General features: G+C 40.2%; 1 protein-coding gene across 1 annotated transcript; it reads right to left on the reverse strand.

Annotated features, from left to right (window-relative positions):
- Positions 1-7195: 7195 nt before the first annotated feature.
- On the reverse strand, positions 7196-16694 carry pcyox1l (prenylcysteine oxidase 1 like). Its single transcript, XM_083927568.1, has 7 exons — positions 16430-16694; positions 14543-14749; positions 13795-13969; positions 12709-12920; positions 12238-12378; positions 10491-10902; positions 7196-9171 (listed from the first exon to the last, which is right to left on the reverse strand). Exons 1-7 carry the CDS (start codon positions 16536-16538, stop codon positions 8922-8924), a joined length of 1506 nt encoding a protein of 501 aa, XP_083783694.1. The 5' UTR covers positions 16539-16694; the 3' UTR covers positions 7196-8921.
- Positions 16695-17138: the final 444 nt, after the last annotated feature.

The raw sequence follows: 17138 nt of genomic DNA on the forward strand, positions 1-17138 counted from the left end.
AGCGCGTGACTGCCCGACCACGTGGTGCGTCGCTCGAGCCAATAGGAGCAGAGCACCCGAGGGTGAGCGAAAACCCCTTTTCTGTAGCGTTTCAGTGGTGGGACAAGTGCTCAGAGATTTGACTTATGAAGTAGTAATACTAAAAGTCCTGCATTCAAAATGTTACTTAACCTTTGTGTCGTGTTCGTTTCATCATCACCACATTTTATTTAACTCCCTTTAAGCCGTAAACAACGTCTCAGACTGCTGGTTTACATTAATAACTGCAGTGAATAGAGAATATATAGTGAAAATATAGTAAATAGACAGAAATTGTAAATTATATCCCAAATCGTGGGTCTGTGAGAAGATGTGATACATTTAAAGATTATATACACTTTATTATCCTTGAAGAAAATGTGTATTTGACTCCAATGCTGCCACATAAAGCTGCTTTACAAAAAATAGATAACAATACAAATACAGACAATGCATACATAAAGGCCACACACTGTCCCTCCCCGCCGGCTGTATTACACCATAAGTCATGGTCAGAAGTACTATTGCACAATTTATTTGGCCCTGGGGGCGTTAAGGATCCTATTTGAGGTGAAAATGAATTCCTCAAGTGGTTCAGTGTGTGTGGTGGATTTGTGGTTGTGTACTATCTGATGGATGAACACATTCATTTCCTTTGACCAGGAACACGACAGGCGTCACAAAGTTGACCAAACCACTCAAAAGTCAATGAAAGTGGTGATCAGCACTTGTAAATGTTTAAATGCCTATAGTGTGGAGGTTTTCATGAGGTCTTAAGAAAATCAAATGTGAAAAAAAAACATATGTGGTTAATAAAAGTAGAAAATTGGTCACAACAGAAAGGTTTAGTAAAAGTACAAAAGCATCAGCAACAAAATGTACTTAAAGTGCAAGTAATAGTGCAAGTAATAAAAGTAATCATTATGCAGAATATAAGTTTATTAGATTATAATTATTGATACATTAATGTAAATATCACTGAAATTTTGGAGCTGATAAAGGTGGCTAATGTTTTATTACTTCATAAACTGCTGAGTAGTTTAATTTATAACAATATGTTATTTAGTTTGTTGATAATAATTTGTATTAATAATCTGAATCTGTAAAGTAACTAGTAACTAAAGGTTATTTTTACTCCAATGTAGTGGAGTAAAAATAACCCTATTTCAACTGAAATGTAGTGAAGTAAAGGTATAAAGAAGCATAAAATGTACCTCAAAATTGGACTTAAGAAGCTACAGTACTTGAGTAAATGGACTTAGTTACTTTCTGCCGCTGCATTTGCACATTTGGGCCACGGAGCCCCTGCTGAAACTAGCCGGGGCCCCCTGCGATCTAGATATTACCTGGAGAAGTGAGGTGATCATACGGCAAACACACTTGCTCCAGAGTGCTACGTGGAAACTTTAAATGTTTAAAAATTCATCAGAGATCAGAGAAACAGTAGTTTTGGGGAGTGAGAAAGTGCCTTAGTAGAGACCTTATTTATGGTTTTGGTGCAGTCTGAATCTACGTCAAACAGCAATATGAGGCTTGGCTCAATTGCTGATCCCATATAATAATGTAAAGCACTTTGGGCTGCATCTTTATACGTATGAATGGTGCTATATATATATATATATATATATACATAAAGCTGATTTGATTAGATTTGATTTGCATCCTGGAATGAGCAGAACTAAGCTCGTAGACGAGGAAGGGAGGGGCAGCCTTTAATCACGTGTTGTCTCGGTCTCAGACTTTGAAAACCTCTGGTCCCCAGAGATAATCTCCAGATGACTCCCGGGCTGCAGTGCATGTGTGAACGGGGCTTTACTGTGAAACCTTATGTCTGAACAATAACTTGCACCGTTCCCGCACAACTAAACGGACACTTTAATAACAGATATAGATTTTTACGTATTCATATGTTTTTTCATTTTCCATTGTAAATGTTCTTATTTTTATTTTTTATTATGTCTTTGAATTTAAGAAGTCAAACATACTCGTTTGGTTGAGGTTTCACACGTTCCCAATGACTTACAGGTGGCAAACGAACAAATAAACAAAGCAAGGCACCAGCAGGGAAGAACAGCAATTAGTAGCAAGTAAACAAGATTCAACATAAATAAAAATAAATTTGTTTTGTAAATGTTGTATGAGGAGGGCCACAAGGATACACAAAGAGCATGTTGGTGATCAACACTAAATCTAAACAGGTACTTTGTTTACGAAGAGTATCATAACAGTCTTGTAACATTCATTCTTTTTTTTAGATGGAAAATCTTATCGTCTGATCTTCTTCCCATAGCATCACTTCAGTTGTTTCCCGAACCCAAACATAAACCTACAAACCCCCCAAAGAACACAATTTAAACCTAAACTAAATTCTGTAACCCCAAATTAATTCGACCAAAACAACAACTTTGTGAACACACAAAAACACCAAAGGTTGCAATCATTGATTATATTTCTACATAAAACGTAAAGTTCAGTTCCATCAGTTGAAAACTGTTGAAAGATCAATTAAAAGCAAGCAAATGCCTGATTCCCATGAACTGACTAACATCGTAAAGGTCTCCGTTGAGCTCAGTCCTAAAGAAATTCTCTGTGAGTAGCTGCTCCAGGAAGCAACCGCCCCACGTTCACTGGAAACAGACACTCAAGTCATTATGACGTGTGACGACCAGTGGTGGACCGAGGGGCCAGGGCAGGAAACAAAAACAGAAAAATGAGCACCAGGTGCATCAGCGTGAAGATGGTGCTGTTGCGTAGGGCTGCCTATAGACCAGGGATGTCAAACTGATCCAGTAAAAGGCCGCTGTGGCTGCAGGTTTTCATTCAAGCCCATCAAAAACACACCTGGTCCAACAAGTCAACTGTGTGAAGGCAGTTCAGGTGATTGAGTAAGTCGAGTCAGGTGTGTTTTTGCTTGGTTGGGCTGAAAACCTGCAGACACAGCGGCCCTTTACTGGATCAGTTTGACACATGTGCTTTAGACCCTTTTAATGGAATTCCATTGCTAGGCAACAGCCTTGGTCCTTGTTAACTTCCTGTCAGCTGATGTCATTCCTATTCACTGCAACAGGAAACATTTACAATGTTTTTGTTTACAACTTTGAAAGGGTTTATGTTTTCCTCACTGCAAGGGCACCATAGAGGGCAATAAATAAAAAACATTTATTTTTATTTCTTAAATAGTTCTGAACTGAAGCTTTTAGAGAAATAAAGGTCAAACAGAGAGAGACATAATTCCTCTTTCTGTTTCAGTATGACTCAACATTAAGTACCGGGTCTGACAGCTGCATTGTTTCAGGCCAAACAGCCACAGCAGAGCCAGTGAACAGAATAACATCACAAGGTGCAGGGGAACTCTCAGAATAACCTACGACCCCCAAACAGCAGCTGACGGGGAGAGAGAGAGAGAGAGGGAGAGAGAGGGAGAGAGACAGAGAGAGAGAGAGAGAGAGGGGGGGAGAGAGAGAGAGAGAGAGAGAGAGAGAGAGATGAGAGAGGAGAGAGCGTGGGTGGACATTTCTCTAAAACTATCATCATTGAATCTTTCAGATCTGTGCAGGTCAGTGGAAGCAACCGCTCCACGGCGTTGATCTCACAGTCTCTGAGTAAGCAGACACACACTCACACACACACACACACACACACACACACACACACACACACACACACACACACACACACACACACACACACACACACACACACACACACACACACACACACACACACACACACACACTGTGCAGGCCGTTTGGTGTGTGTGTGTGTGTGTGTGTGTGAGTTCTGGGGAATTTGTGAGCTTCCACTGAAATGAGCCGTTTTTCCATTCAACATTATTCTTATTAAAGGACTCATATGATGCTCATTTTTAGGTTCATCAGGTATTTTGTTTTTCTACTAGAACATGTTTACATGCTTTAATGTTAAAAAAAATAAAAAAAACATGTTTCTCATCCTGTCTGAATATACCTGTATTCACCCTGTGTCTGAAAGGCTCGTTTTTAGCGCCTGTCTCTTTAAGCCCCCCTCCTGAAAAAGCCCAGTCTGCTCTGATTGGTCAGTGTTTCCGGGTCTTCCACATCTGTGCTCTCTGCATCTCTGCACCATCATTGCAGCCCGGGGATGACTGTAACAGCACTGAACACTACAGGTGGTCTCATGCTGCATTCATGCATATGGCAACGAAACGTAATGCTCAGTTATTTGTGTGTTTGAGGATGTGTGCAATGTATTTATAGCATGTGACCCAGTCCAAAACAGCAAACTGCCACATGTGCAGGTTGGGGTCGTGGATGGGTCTTAAAACATAGGACTTTCACGCAGGGTTTGGGGTTGGGGAGTGGGATTCTGTTTATGTGCTTCTGTTTTTAATCCTAACCAAGTGGTTTTCATGCCCGACCCTTTTGTTGGCAAAAATTGGTCATGTATCTTTTTTTTTTGGTCCGTTGTTGTCGAACCACTTCCAGTCTGACGGCAGCTTTTTTGACTTCTGGTCAACCACGGCCTTTTTCGGGCGTTGTTACAAATTTCTGTGCATAACTTTACGTACGATTTCCTACGAATGTGTTCATGAGAATAAGCTGCACTGAAGCAGCACTTTCTACCTTTACATTCTGTATAGTTGTGACACAGCTTTTTGTAAAGGCACAGTCTCTGAATACGGTCTGTGTGCATTTCTCTGTGGATCGAGCATTCTGATAATTTCACAGTATTTATAAAGCACCTTGACCTGCTTTATAATAAAAAGAATAATTTTAGTGACTTTTATGCAGTGCACATAACGTGATGTGTTATTTGTCTGCCTCTGGAGTCTAGGTCATTTTTCTCTTTATTCCCTACATGACTTATTATTTTTGTCAAAGGCTGCCACAAATCCAAAACACAGGGAAAATGACACTAGAGCCTCTAAAACCTCACACATTTTTTAATGATAATTAGATATTATAGAAATGTTCATGGTTAAAGAAAATGTTTCAATCTGTCAGAAAATTGTAAGAAATGAAACAATAACAAAGTGTATTTGCATGTGAAATTATCTTATACCAACTCATTTTTAATGAAATGTTTTTGCATGCCATTGCCATTGTCAAGCAATGAAAAAATTAATAATTACAAGTTTTGAAAAGGTTTTCCAAAATCTTTTTCTATGGTAAAAGTGATACTGTGTAAACGCCTCACATTAGGGGTGGAAGATCACCACTACTGATACAAAGTCATATTTGTGTATCGATACGAGCATCAATATGAATAAAGTGATGTTACTGTAAATTAAACAAACTGAATGCATTCGCCATGAAAAGACAGAATGCAGATATTGTTTAGTTTTCATTTGGTGATCTAAATGGGTACTCCATGACATAGTTCTGCACTTGTATGTGTCCTTGCAGGAAACTGACATATCCTCCTGTTTATGCTCCGTCATGCTTCAGAAACACTGAATCCTACATTTCCCACAAAGCAACCATGAGCTGTGGTTGAAGGCTCTGAAAGCTGGAGCGCCTTTAAGTTTAGGTTCTTTGTAACTGAATCATCACAGTTGTTTTCTCAGACTTCAGATTGTCCCCCTCCAGGAGACTGGGTTTACTCAGCATAGTGCATTTACTCAAACACTGTCGCCTACTTAAGTACAATTTTGATGAACTTTATTTGAGTATTCTCATTTTAAGCTATTTTATACTCCACTACATTTTGGAAGCAAATATGGTCAAAATTTTCTCAAAAAATATTCTCAACTACATTAATTTGATAACTTTGGTTAGGACTACTAGTTATGTGCAGACTTAAATTATTAATACAGAAATAAACTTATAAATTATCATTTATTATTATAGGTTAAGATACTTTTGGTACTTTAAGTATATTGTAATGATACCTTTGTACTTTAAGTCATAGACTTTTTATTGTAAGAGTATTTTTACACTGGGGTATTGCAACTTTAACTTTAGTTAAATATCTGAATATTTCTTCCACCACTGCAACAGTTTGACTGTGTGAAAGCTACAAAAACACACAGTAGAGAGAAGTGAAAGCGACCCGTGTTGCACTAAATTGAATGATTCCGCTTTGGGGAAGAGGATACGTTTTGTTATTGGCCTCGTGATCGTTTCCACTTCCTAGAAAGTTTCACGTTCCTGATTATGAATAAAGTACAGAGCATTACCCCCGAACTGTTACTTTCCAAACATTTTCCAGGAATGTACAGAGTATAATTTATAGCATTTAAATCATTAGATGATGGAACGATCTTTCTCCACTAAAATCTGTCTCAGCTCTTGGCAGGTGTGTGTGTGTGTGTGTGTGTGTGTGTGTGTGTGTGTGTGTGTGTGTGTGTGTGTGTGTGTGTGTGTGTGTGTGTGTGTGTGTGTGTTTGTCTGTCCATGGTGATAAACTTTATTTTGGGTCTGTGACATGAAATACTGTTGGTCTAGACTTGTTGTGACAGGATGATTGTCTTGAGATGTACGGCCACTTCCTCAGTTTCAGGGCATAAAGATGGAAGTGTGAAAATTTGACAGATTTAAGATCTCATAATTGGAGCCCAGTATTAAAACGTTTATAACTGTGACAAAGCTGCAGCATGTTGTCCATTAAACTGCATTAATCTGGTTTATATATCATGTCATTACACTTATTCTGTACCTGTTTTTGTATGTTCGTTCATTCATCCTTTTGTTTTGCCCCGGAGCTAGGGAAACTCTTTATATAGATTTATGACAATAAAGTCTCTCTTTCCTCTCATCTTATCTTAAACCAACATTTTTAAACTATCCACTCAAACAGTGGCAGGAGTTTACATCCTGTTAAGAGACTTCTCATTTCATAATTATTCCCCTTTGAAAAGAAGAAAATAAAACACTGACAGTGATCAGTCAGTTTTCTTCTGCGCAGTTAACAGAGATAGATCTTATCTCCTACAGATGAAATTTAGCGAGGAGCTAATTCTGGTACGCCTGAGAGCCGTGCATTGTCCCTGTTAAATAAACTAAACAAATAAAATAAATTAATGCCTGGAGTAGATCAACTGAACTCAATGGATAAATCAGTCAATTTTAGTATTTTTTAAAAACAAAAAATCATGGGAAACCATCCAATACTTTAATTTGATCAAGACTCAAAATAGTACATTATTCATTACAAACCGCTGCACTGTTTTGTTTATCAGGCAGATGAAATATGTTGATGCATGCTGTTCTTAGAAGAAAGTTATACTCATAGAGGAGGTTAGATGTGAATAATCACGCTGTTGTTTGACAAAATACTCTTAACTCAAGGGCTCGTCTTAACTTTTAATCACATCAGTGGATGGAGTTTCCCGTTTGCTGCTGTTGAACGCTCTGTGAAAAGCTCATAAGTCGACCTTAGTTGGGATCGTTCTGTAAATCCACAAGATTCCATAAAACTTGACTGTATTGGTTTTACAGCATATCATAAAAGGTACAATTGCTACAAATATGTGACTGTTTTCTGTACAGAAGCTGCTGCAGAATGAAAAAAGTGCCATTTTGAAACAAATCCATCAGATTAAAGGGTTGTGGCGTTTCCCCATCAGATGACACAATCACATTATCCGTCAGCGGAAGCTCTTTGGAGTCACAAGGTTTTCGGTTAACAACAGTTAAATTAGTTTACAGAGTCCGGAAATCCACCGTAGTCCAAATCCATTGTTATAAATTTGAAATGGATAAAACAAGGCATTTCTCAGTCTTATGAGGATAATCAGCAGTCAGTGTTTTATCATATCACACCGTCTTTTTCAGCACTTGCCATTTCTGGAAGGTCCAACTCTATCTTCACGTGTTTTTTCCAAGATTACAGCCTAAAATCTCTCAATAAAGCTTTGAGAGAGAAAAGGGGGCAAAGTGTCATCATGATCCCCAGCAGCAGCTCCACAGATCTGTCCTCTGCTTTCATTTGGTCCAGTGTGAAAGCCTGTTGGCTCTGCTCCCCGAAAAAAAAAATGTCTGTCTGCTGGATTATGCAACAAAAGCAGCAGGAAGGGGAGATAATGAAACAGGCTGATGAAAGGAGCAATAGAGCATAGCACCAGTGGCCACAACCATGAGTCACTGAATAATGATTTTATTAATTTACAAAAATCCTACGGTGATTACTTTTATGAGATCTCGTTGGTGCAGTTCGGGCCGACAGCAAGCCCATTAACAGTCCCTAAGTGTTTAAACAGTGATGGAAGTGCTGCAGTTGTTTTTGATTATATGACAGGCGGCTGGTTTATGAGCCTAAAGGCAGTTAAATAAAGTGATCCGTCTCATATCTCACAGCTGTTACATCACAGACAAAAGGCAGCCGTTTAGAAGAGTCTCATTCATGCTCTCATTCTTAATTCTGAGACTGTTTTCTTGACACAAGATCATTTATTTACACAGCACCAGTGACTTAAACTGGCACTCGTATTAACTGGTGCTGATTCATACCAACAGTGTCTCCTAACAGTCCACTCACTTCCTACTGACATAAATATTAGCTGGTGTTTTCCACGGTTGCTTGGTTTCCCTTATTACTTGGCAAAGAAAAGCTGCCTGCAGCTGAATTTTTGGATGAAACTCATAATTAGCATTAGCAATTAATCCTCAAAAGATACGGTAAAATGTCTCCTATATCTGCAATGTTTCTGGCAATCAGTGAACTCTAACTGGCCTCCGGAGACTAGAGCAGGACCACAGTCCCATTTAAAATAGTTTTTAGACTTTTAGACTTGTTTTTCTGTCGTATGTTTAAGTTTGTTTAGGATAAGGCAGGTCAGATTATGTTCAACGTATTCATCACTGATCCAGTGTATTAGATATATGACGTAATACTGGATGTGTCACGTACGTATTACCCTAATACAGACATTTTCGGGCACATCAGCTTTGCGATGCTATCAGGCTGACCTGATGATGACCAGGTCAAAGTTCAGTCTTGATCTTGTGCATGAGATCTTTCTGGTCCACCATGTCCGTCTGCCTGTTCCAGCGGTGGTACGCCAGCAGGGCAATATTCTTGGCCGCCACTGAGCTCATCTCCATGGCGCTGCCGGCCAACTCGATGCCGTTGAGGTAGTAGAGGTTGGGGTGGAGTTCCACAGGCGGCAATCCCTGGCTGCTGCCGTACCGAGGGTAGGCCTGCCACTCTGTCACCTGCACGGAGTAATACGACCTGAGGTAGAGAAGTACAGTAATGGAGGAAAGTTGTTACTCTGCTTTAAATAAATAAATCCTTATGACAGGGCATTGTCATCAAGTTTGATAACTTTTGAATGGCCGTTGTGATGAGGTAAGAATGAGAAAACATCATGAGCGGTTGCTCTATACTTCGCTGTGTGCCTGACGGCCAGTCCATTGCTTTGGTGTTAGATACATTGCTGTGAAGTGTTCATGGTCCCCAGAGGATGAATCCCAAGTGACTTTTTGTCTAGCGCCACCATGAGGTTGTAATGTTTGTTTTCTTAGTGAACTATCTTGACATATGGATGGATTGCTATCAGGATGAACTATAACAACTTTGGTGATTTCCTAACTTTTCATTTAGCAAAATCATCAAAATTCAAGGTTAAAGTTTCACTTTGTTTAAAGCTAAAGAATGCAAATGTTAGCATGCTTAGCTAACTGGAGCTGCTGAGAATAAAGCACTAGCCGTCAACTATTAAATGAATCGCCAACCGTTTTGATAATCGATTATTCTGTTTGAGCAATTTTTAAAGAAGAAAAAAAGTCTAAATTCTCTGACTCCAGCTTCTTAAATTTTCTGGTTTCTTTCCTCCTCTCTGACAGAAAACTTAATATCTTTGAGTCGTGGACAAAAGAAGACATTTGAGGACGTCATCATGGCCTTTGGGAAACACTGATCGACATGTTTTACCATTTTCTGACCTTTTATAAACCAAACAACTAATCGATTAATCAAGAAAATAACAGATCAACTGATAATGAAAATAATCGTTAGTTGCAGCCGTATAGCTATTGTACTAAACTCAGTTGGTGAACACAAACCTGACTATTTTTACATTAGAGACTTGTAAACATCAGTATGTTAGCATGTTGACCTTAGCCCTGCTGTGCCAAGGTGCAGGCTCGTAGAGCTGCTAACATCACCATTTTATGTCTTATCTCACAAAATGAGCAGAATGTGTCTTGAGCAGTAGTTTTAGGTGGTCAGCACTGGACCTGAAACTATTACACAGTCCACTGATTAGGCAAAAATTTGAAACAACAATTTTGACAATCCATTAATAATTTAAGTCATGGTTTAAACAAAAATACCAAAAATTCACCCTCTGCAGCTTTTCCAATATGACTATTTTTTGGTCTGTTATGATAGTGAATTGAATATCTTAAGTCAACATTTTTCACTATTTTCTAAACCAAATGATAAAACTGAAACTGAGAAGATACTCGCCGTATTATGTTTTAATGAAAGTAGTTTTTAGTCGCCCTAATTAATACCATGATTACTTTGCCATGAAGGAGGTGGCTGACCTGAACAGTGTTTTGAGCTGAGCCTTGTCCAGAAGTTGTGGCGAGAACACTTTATAGACTCCAGCCTCTTGTGGCTGCTTACGCCTGAAGCCTGTCGAGATGTTGACGGGACAAACACTTGCCACGCTGTTGAAAAACAGATCAGGCGTCTCAGTTGTCAAGACGCTGGCAAAGGGGAAGAGGCGAGGGTCCGGGAAACCAAAGAAAGAGGTGTTGAGGTAACCGTGGACGATGGTTGCTACGGTGCTGTGATAGTTGCCTGGGAGCTCGTCAAAGGGAGGAGTGAAACCTTGGAACTGGACCCCAGACCTGACACTGGCCTGGAGCGGCGTCGCCAGCACTACTATGTCATACAGCTCTGATCCCGTCTCTGAGGCTGTGGTGAAGCTCAGCTGGTACTGGGGCGCCTCCCCTGTCAGGAAAATACACACAATCAGTGATGACTGACTATAGTTCACTGCTATATACCTCAGATATCATCTAGAAACAGACATGCAGCACATTTCTCATGTCTCAAGTGTCGACACACTGCAATGATATGAGCATAGATGTGCATTTCTTTAACAGGACAGAAGGTTTTATTCTTTGAAATTACCTCTCCAGGAAATATACTGACATTATATCGATATTGTGACAATAGACTAGATATTATCTTAGATTTAGTGATACGGCATACGTGTAGTCTTTGCCTGGTTTTAAAGACTGCATATCAGAAAAGTGTCACTGTTTTCTGTACTCACCAGACTGATCTATTATTTGCCTTGACCCACTTAAAGCTGCAGTCGGCAAGTCTTGACTCGAATGTTTACAACTCTCACACCCCTCCCTCACTACCACAGAGCTCCTCGGCTCCCTCCCACTGAGTGCTCGTCGGTGCGTGTGCACCACATTTCTGTGGATGCGCCCGTCTCTTCAGCATCGATAAACGGCATGGAGACGTGCTACACAGAGGTAGGCTGGCTAACTTACCCATAGATAGCAATTGCTAACGTCATTTAGCGTATGCCTAGCTTGAGGCGTGAGCATGTGATATTGTAACATGCACAAGTGGGGGTCTGTGGTGTGTGCACTAACTGTGCATGACAGTCAGCTCTGCGCTGAGTGGACAGGATGATACGGGTGCAATGGATTTTTGCAAAACAAACAACAACCTCTAGGTGCACGTAGAGGCAGGTTTTTTTCTAAAACCGGCTGATTCATGTTGTTCAATCAGAGCAAAATGTCGGATTCAGTGAATATGGTCAAACAAATCTTGCTGACTTCACCTTTAATCATTATAAATTTAAAAAACTTAATAAATAAGTGTTAATATTGTGTAAAACCAACCCTACAATATCATCGGCAGTATTAGTATTGAGGTATTTGGTGATATTTGCGTTTCTCCAGTTTCAAAGAGGAGGACAAAACCCAAATAAATCCACTGGATGGTTTTCAAAGGAGAATATTTCAGTTCTACCATTTCAGTGGTGTTTAAATTTAAAACATTAAACATTGGGAGTCTGCTGGTACATGTGAAATGTAGCCATTTTTCAGAAGCGTATTTTACAGATTGTTCCACACATTCAGTGCATATTTCACAGATTTAGTGTGGACAGATCAATGTGGAGCTATAGTCGGAGGCTCACTTGCTGTCTGACTATAGACACGGTATTAGGGTATTAACAATGTCACTCACTAAAGAATTCCTTGTAAAACTGAATTAAAATGAATTAGTAGTATTCCACGATCCCATTCAGGGTTAAAGTACCTGAGTAGACGGGCGAAATAGAGTTGACTTGTGCCTGCAGCAGGTTAGCGTTGGCCATCTTCAGCAGGCCAGAACACACCAGCTTGTTGCCTCCTTCCACCGCCCACAGGTTGTCCTGGGCACCAGCTAAAGATACAGCGCCTGTAACACACACACACACACACATACACATAGGCTCACACTCTCAGCGGATGGTGCCAAGTGTTATAAACCAATTATCCGGCTGCCCACGCATATCCCTGTTCTTTCGCTCTGACAGGCCAACTCCCTCCTCTCGCCTGGCTTCCCTGACCCCCCGCTCCTTCCTTCCTCGTCTCCTGTATTTCTTTTCTCTCCTTCCCTCCCTGTCTCCCGGCCTACATCAGCGGGGACGTAGATGTTCAGCTCATAATCGGCCATGTCTCTTTCCTACTCGTTCCCTTGTACCCCCCTCCTCTTTTTCTACTGCCCATTTCTTCACAGTCATCTGACCTACAAAGGCGGGGATGCTGACATTCTGTCCGTAGTTGACTCTCATGACCGGCTCGATGACCTCGTCGATGAAACGCTGTGACACGCCCAGCTCCAGCAGAGAATCGGAGAGTGGCCTCCGAGTCATGTTGATGAAGCCGCTCCCCCCGAGAGAGTCCAGTAGTTCCTCCACAGAGCTAAAGGCATAGCCGTGGGCCTGGTACTTATAGATCCTGTATAATACATACACACACACACAACAACTGGTTAATCATCTATTATGGTTTTAGTCTATTACCAAATTAGTAGACAGATTTCATTCCTATCTAAAAGTTGGTGTTATCACAGAAATCTGTGCAAAACATAAAAGATGGAAGGAAATACAGGCTCCAGTTGATTTAGAGAGAAGTGCACGAAAAAGAAAGTGAAACAGGAGATAGATCACTTCCTGAGGGAGGAAATAAGGGTCAGTCAACAGCCATGGTGGAGGCATAAAATGCAAATGTGAGCCTGGTTTATATTTCAAGCAGAAACAAAATAACAGAGTCAAAATAACATAATTCCAGCGACCCTGTTGACACTTTTAAGGCTGTGCACCACGTGATATCGAAAACAGGACTGGCTGATTGAAGACATTGATGCTGTTATTCTACTGTATTATTTGATTGAACTCTAGAAATGATAAGCTTATGGTCCACAGTATTTATGAAGACGTCATGCTTGGAAAGTCACACACTGAGTCCGGGATTTGCAGCGATTGCGGCTGCAGGCGTAGGAAAATAATAAATAGCTCAGCGCAGGCTTCACTGTGAGGCAGTGTTGTCTGTGATTCATTTTGGGATGGAGTGAAAACAACGGTGGCAAGAAGAAGGTTTAAACTGTAAATGACTTTACTAGATCAGCCCAGACCCCAGAAACAGGTAGGAGAAAATATTAAGCAGAAAAGGTGCAGGTATAAACAAAAGTGGAGCACCTACAGAGACATTGTCAGGCATTGACAACAAAAGGTATGAAGTTTTGACACAGGAGCATAGATCATGGTTCAGCTGCACCACAGCTACTGTACATCCTGTCAAACAGAACAGAACATTCATTTTTCTGGTTCACCTCATGAATTTCTCCATTATTTCCTCCACCCACATCTGCAGGCGTATGAAGCTGATGCCGTAGCGCCACCACAGCCGGAACAGGTCGAGCAGGTACCAGTCTGTCTCCTCCAGAATCACCTCTTCTCCGTTGAACACCGCTGTCTTACCCGCCACGCTGCGGCGATACTTTAAACCTTGAAGCGCGGAGGGGGACGAAACAAAGGACAAACACAGATACACACGAGAAGAAATGTTATACTTAGGATGTTAAGCATGAAATGTCACAAACTGATTTTATTCTGATTTCTACCTTAATTGCAGCAGATGTAAACAGTTTTGAGGTCTGATTACTTTGACAGGGAACTGATATTGGATGCTGCACTACATGGATTTGTCTTTGTTGCACTGTATATTATATATACTGTATATATATATAATATAAAACTATCAACCATTCCTTGAGGACTGCTCTTCCTGCTCAGCTTAATTAAGTTAATTAATCAATTGAAAAAAACATTTTCTTAGATGCAAACCTGAACAGATGTTTGCAGGTTCCACTGGGAGTCATTTCGGTTGCTGTTTTTGAAGCCCAGCTCTTGTTTTAACTCACTTTTGACTATTTAATATGCAACCATACTATGCAGCCTTTCCATAAAAAAGGAAAACAACTATAAACTAGACTAAATTAATGCTATGCAGTCGTGTGCACTCATTAAGCCGTGTGTGTGTGTGTGTGTGTCTGTGTGTGTGTGTGTGTGTAAACAAACCTAGCTGTTTGACAAACTCCTGCATGTGGAGGTTGAGGGAGTGAATGATGGAGCCTCCAGACTCGTAATCGTTGTGATTGACGGTTACAGTAGCGAGACGGCCTCCGACCTCCCCCTTCTCAAAGACGTCCACCTGAACCTCGGGGCCAAAGTGCTGCCGCAGGAAATGGGCCGTGGCGCTGCCTCCTATGCCCGCCCCGACCACCGCTGGAGCAGAGGATCCAATTAGGAGAGGAAAGTGTGAAATCAGAGCTTGGCTCGGGAAATGAATTAACTGAGCATCAATCATACTGAAATGTTGTTGTTTTTTAATCAAAATGTTGCATCTAGGTGTTTAAAGAAATGATAACATGTATGTGTCTCTAATCTCCACAGGGGATAATTGTTTACTGTTATTTTAGTGTTCAATCATCATGTCTATCTACAGCTGGACAGAGGAGTGTAGATGCATAAGAAAGGTGTCTTTGATGAGAGTTGTAATGTTGTAGTGGGAAGTGGATAGAGCAGCTGGTTCTTGGACATTTTTTTCCTTCTGGAAATATTAATATGTAACAGCACCTTTCAAATTATTCAATACAGAATTATGAGTCTCCTCCTTTAAGCTAACTTCACTGATGCAGGCAATTATTCTGTAACTGGTTACTTTCTAAATGGGCCTTTCTTGGCTTTGGACTCATTTAACTACATGTTGTGTCCCATCTCATGCTGACATAATTAGTCGATTAATCAATAAAACAATAAATATAATAATCAACTGATCATTCAAGGAATTAATCAAATTAAATATGAGATGTATTTATTTATGTTGTATATCACTGTACACATAATAACTGGGTTTTAAACTGTTTGTTGGACAAGATAATTTCCATCTATGCAACACCCTCTATGAACAGGTGTTGTTGCACACTGTGAACAGCTGGACGCAGGTGTTTACAGCTGAATAAAAAGTGTTGTTTAAAGATGAGAGGAAAGCGTGATACGGCTACTACAGTGTTATAATCACGATGGGAGACAGAAACACTGTACCATGTAAAACCCAAGGTCAAAAATTTGTATTTTACAAGCAGAATGCTGTTGTCAAATATTTATTTATATATGTGATGTTTACATTATTCCATTAAAAACATGTGTGAGGGGAAAAGTGTGCTTATATGTTGAAACAATATCATCTTTAATATAATCAATGTCCTGTTTGTTGCATTTTTTTATTGTGAATCTTGTTTCTTGTGCCAACATTTTGACAATTTGAATGTACATTTGAAAACACATGAAAAATAAATCAAAAAAAGATGAGAGGAAAGAGGAGGGGGCCTTGGACTCATAAGGCCCATAGTTTTCTAGCTAGATAACGGCCTTTAAAAACACCTTGCCATGTGGTTTTATCTTTATCAGGTGCATGGATGTTAGAATAAAGAGGCATCACTGGATCCCTGGTCAAGTCTATAACAAGGAGGAAAACACCCTGCAGATATAGCATGTTAATCATCTAACATTAATAACCCAATAATGTAATCACCAATTTAACTTAACTTCAATATCTAATGCTAGTTCTTGTAGTGAGTTGGTTGCACGGGCTCTTCTTATCAATATTATCTATATTTATAGATATAGATTCATTCAGAGTTGTGTAATGTCTGTTTTTTTGGCTTTTTGTTTAATTGCATCAGTTATGGTTCTGTCACTATTTGAGTTGTGTAATGTAATGTTTAATGTTTGAGTATTATGTTTAATCATCATCATCATCATCATTATGTTTAATGTGATTGTTAAAACATAAAACTGCAGGAGCCCTGGGAGAATAGCTTCTAGCTACGCTGAAGCTAACGGGATCCAAATAAACAAACAAACAAACAATATCCACACAATACTAATAGCTAATGTGCTTGCCTATTTTAGAAGGCGGAGCTCCGTCAACATGAGCGGATCCCGCCGGGTCTCCGACAGCCGACCAGACCGACAGCAGGACGGCGAGCAGCGGAAGAAGAGGGCAGCCCATAGCGGCACCAGGGCGGAGATATAACCGGGTGGAGAGAGGAGGCGAGCGGGTGCACTGCTGCGACAGTTACCTAACACATAAAGGTGAACGTTAGCGCCGCTTTCTATCTACCGGTGTGTTCAGAACCAGGAAATGTAACGGTACATGTCGCCTGACTCTGTGGTGGTAAGTGAATAAGGACGCGTTACACGGTACATCACAAAGGACGGATTTGTAATTGTCATGACAATGCAGTTCTGTGCTCAGATCAACGGCCGCTCCAATCCACGTCCGGAAACATCACGTGATCTGGAACGCTGGGCTCGTTTCAACCAATCAGAGCCGTCAGAGCAGCTCCGTGGGAAATGATGAATGAATTTACGTTCTTTACGTGCTGACGACGCAGAGAGGGTGAGGGCAGCCAGAGGTGACAGTTGGGTCAAAAATGAGCTATGGATATATATTAAATTAAATTAAAGCACTTCATCAGCTCTTTCTACTGCCAGAAGCGCTCGTGAATTCTTAACCAAATCAGAAAAAAAAGATCAAAAACCAAAATATTGTTTATTTAAGGTTGAATAAGGAGAATCTTTATTAAAAGCTATATTTTTTAAAAATAAT

This window comes from Echiichthys vipera (genome assembly GCF_963691815.1).
Source record: "Echiichthys vipera genome assembly, chromosome: 14".
Classification (NCBI taxonomy): Eukaryota; Metazoa; Chordata; class Actinopteri; order Perciformes; family Trachinidae; genus Echiichthys; species Echiichthys vipera.

Bases quoted from the DNA above. Each gene is read 5' to 3' on its own strand.
- pcyox1l (XM_083927568.1), bottom strand. From the start codon at position 16,538: ATGGGCTGCCCTCTTCTTCCGCTGCTCGCCGTCCTGCTGTCGGTCTGG. The intron at 12,379-12,708 runs GTCAGATGACTG...TGTGTGTTACAG, and splicing joins CAGCATCCCCGCCTTTGTAG to GCGCTGTATCTTTAGCTGGT. The intron at 9,172-10,490 runs GTCAGCCACCTC...TCTCTACCTCAG, and splicing joins CAGCTCAAAACACTGTTCAG to GTCGTATTACTCCGTGCAGG.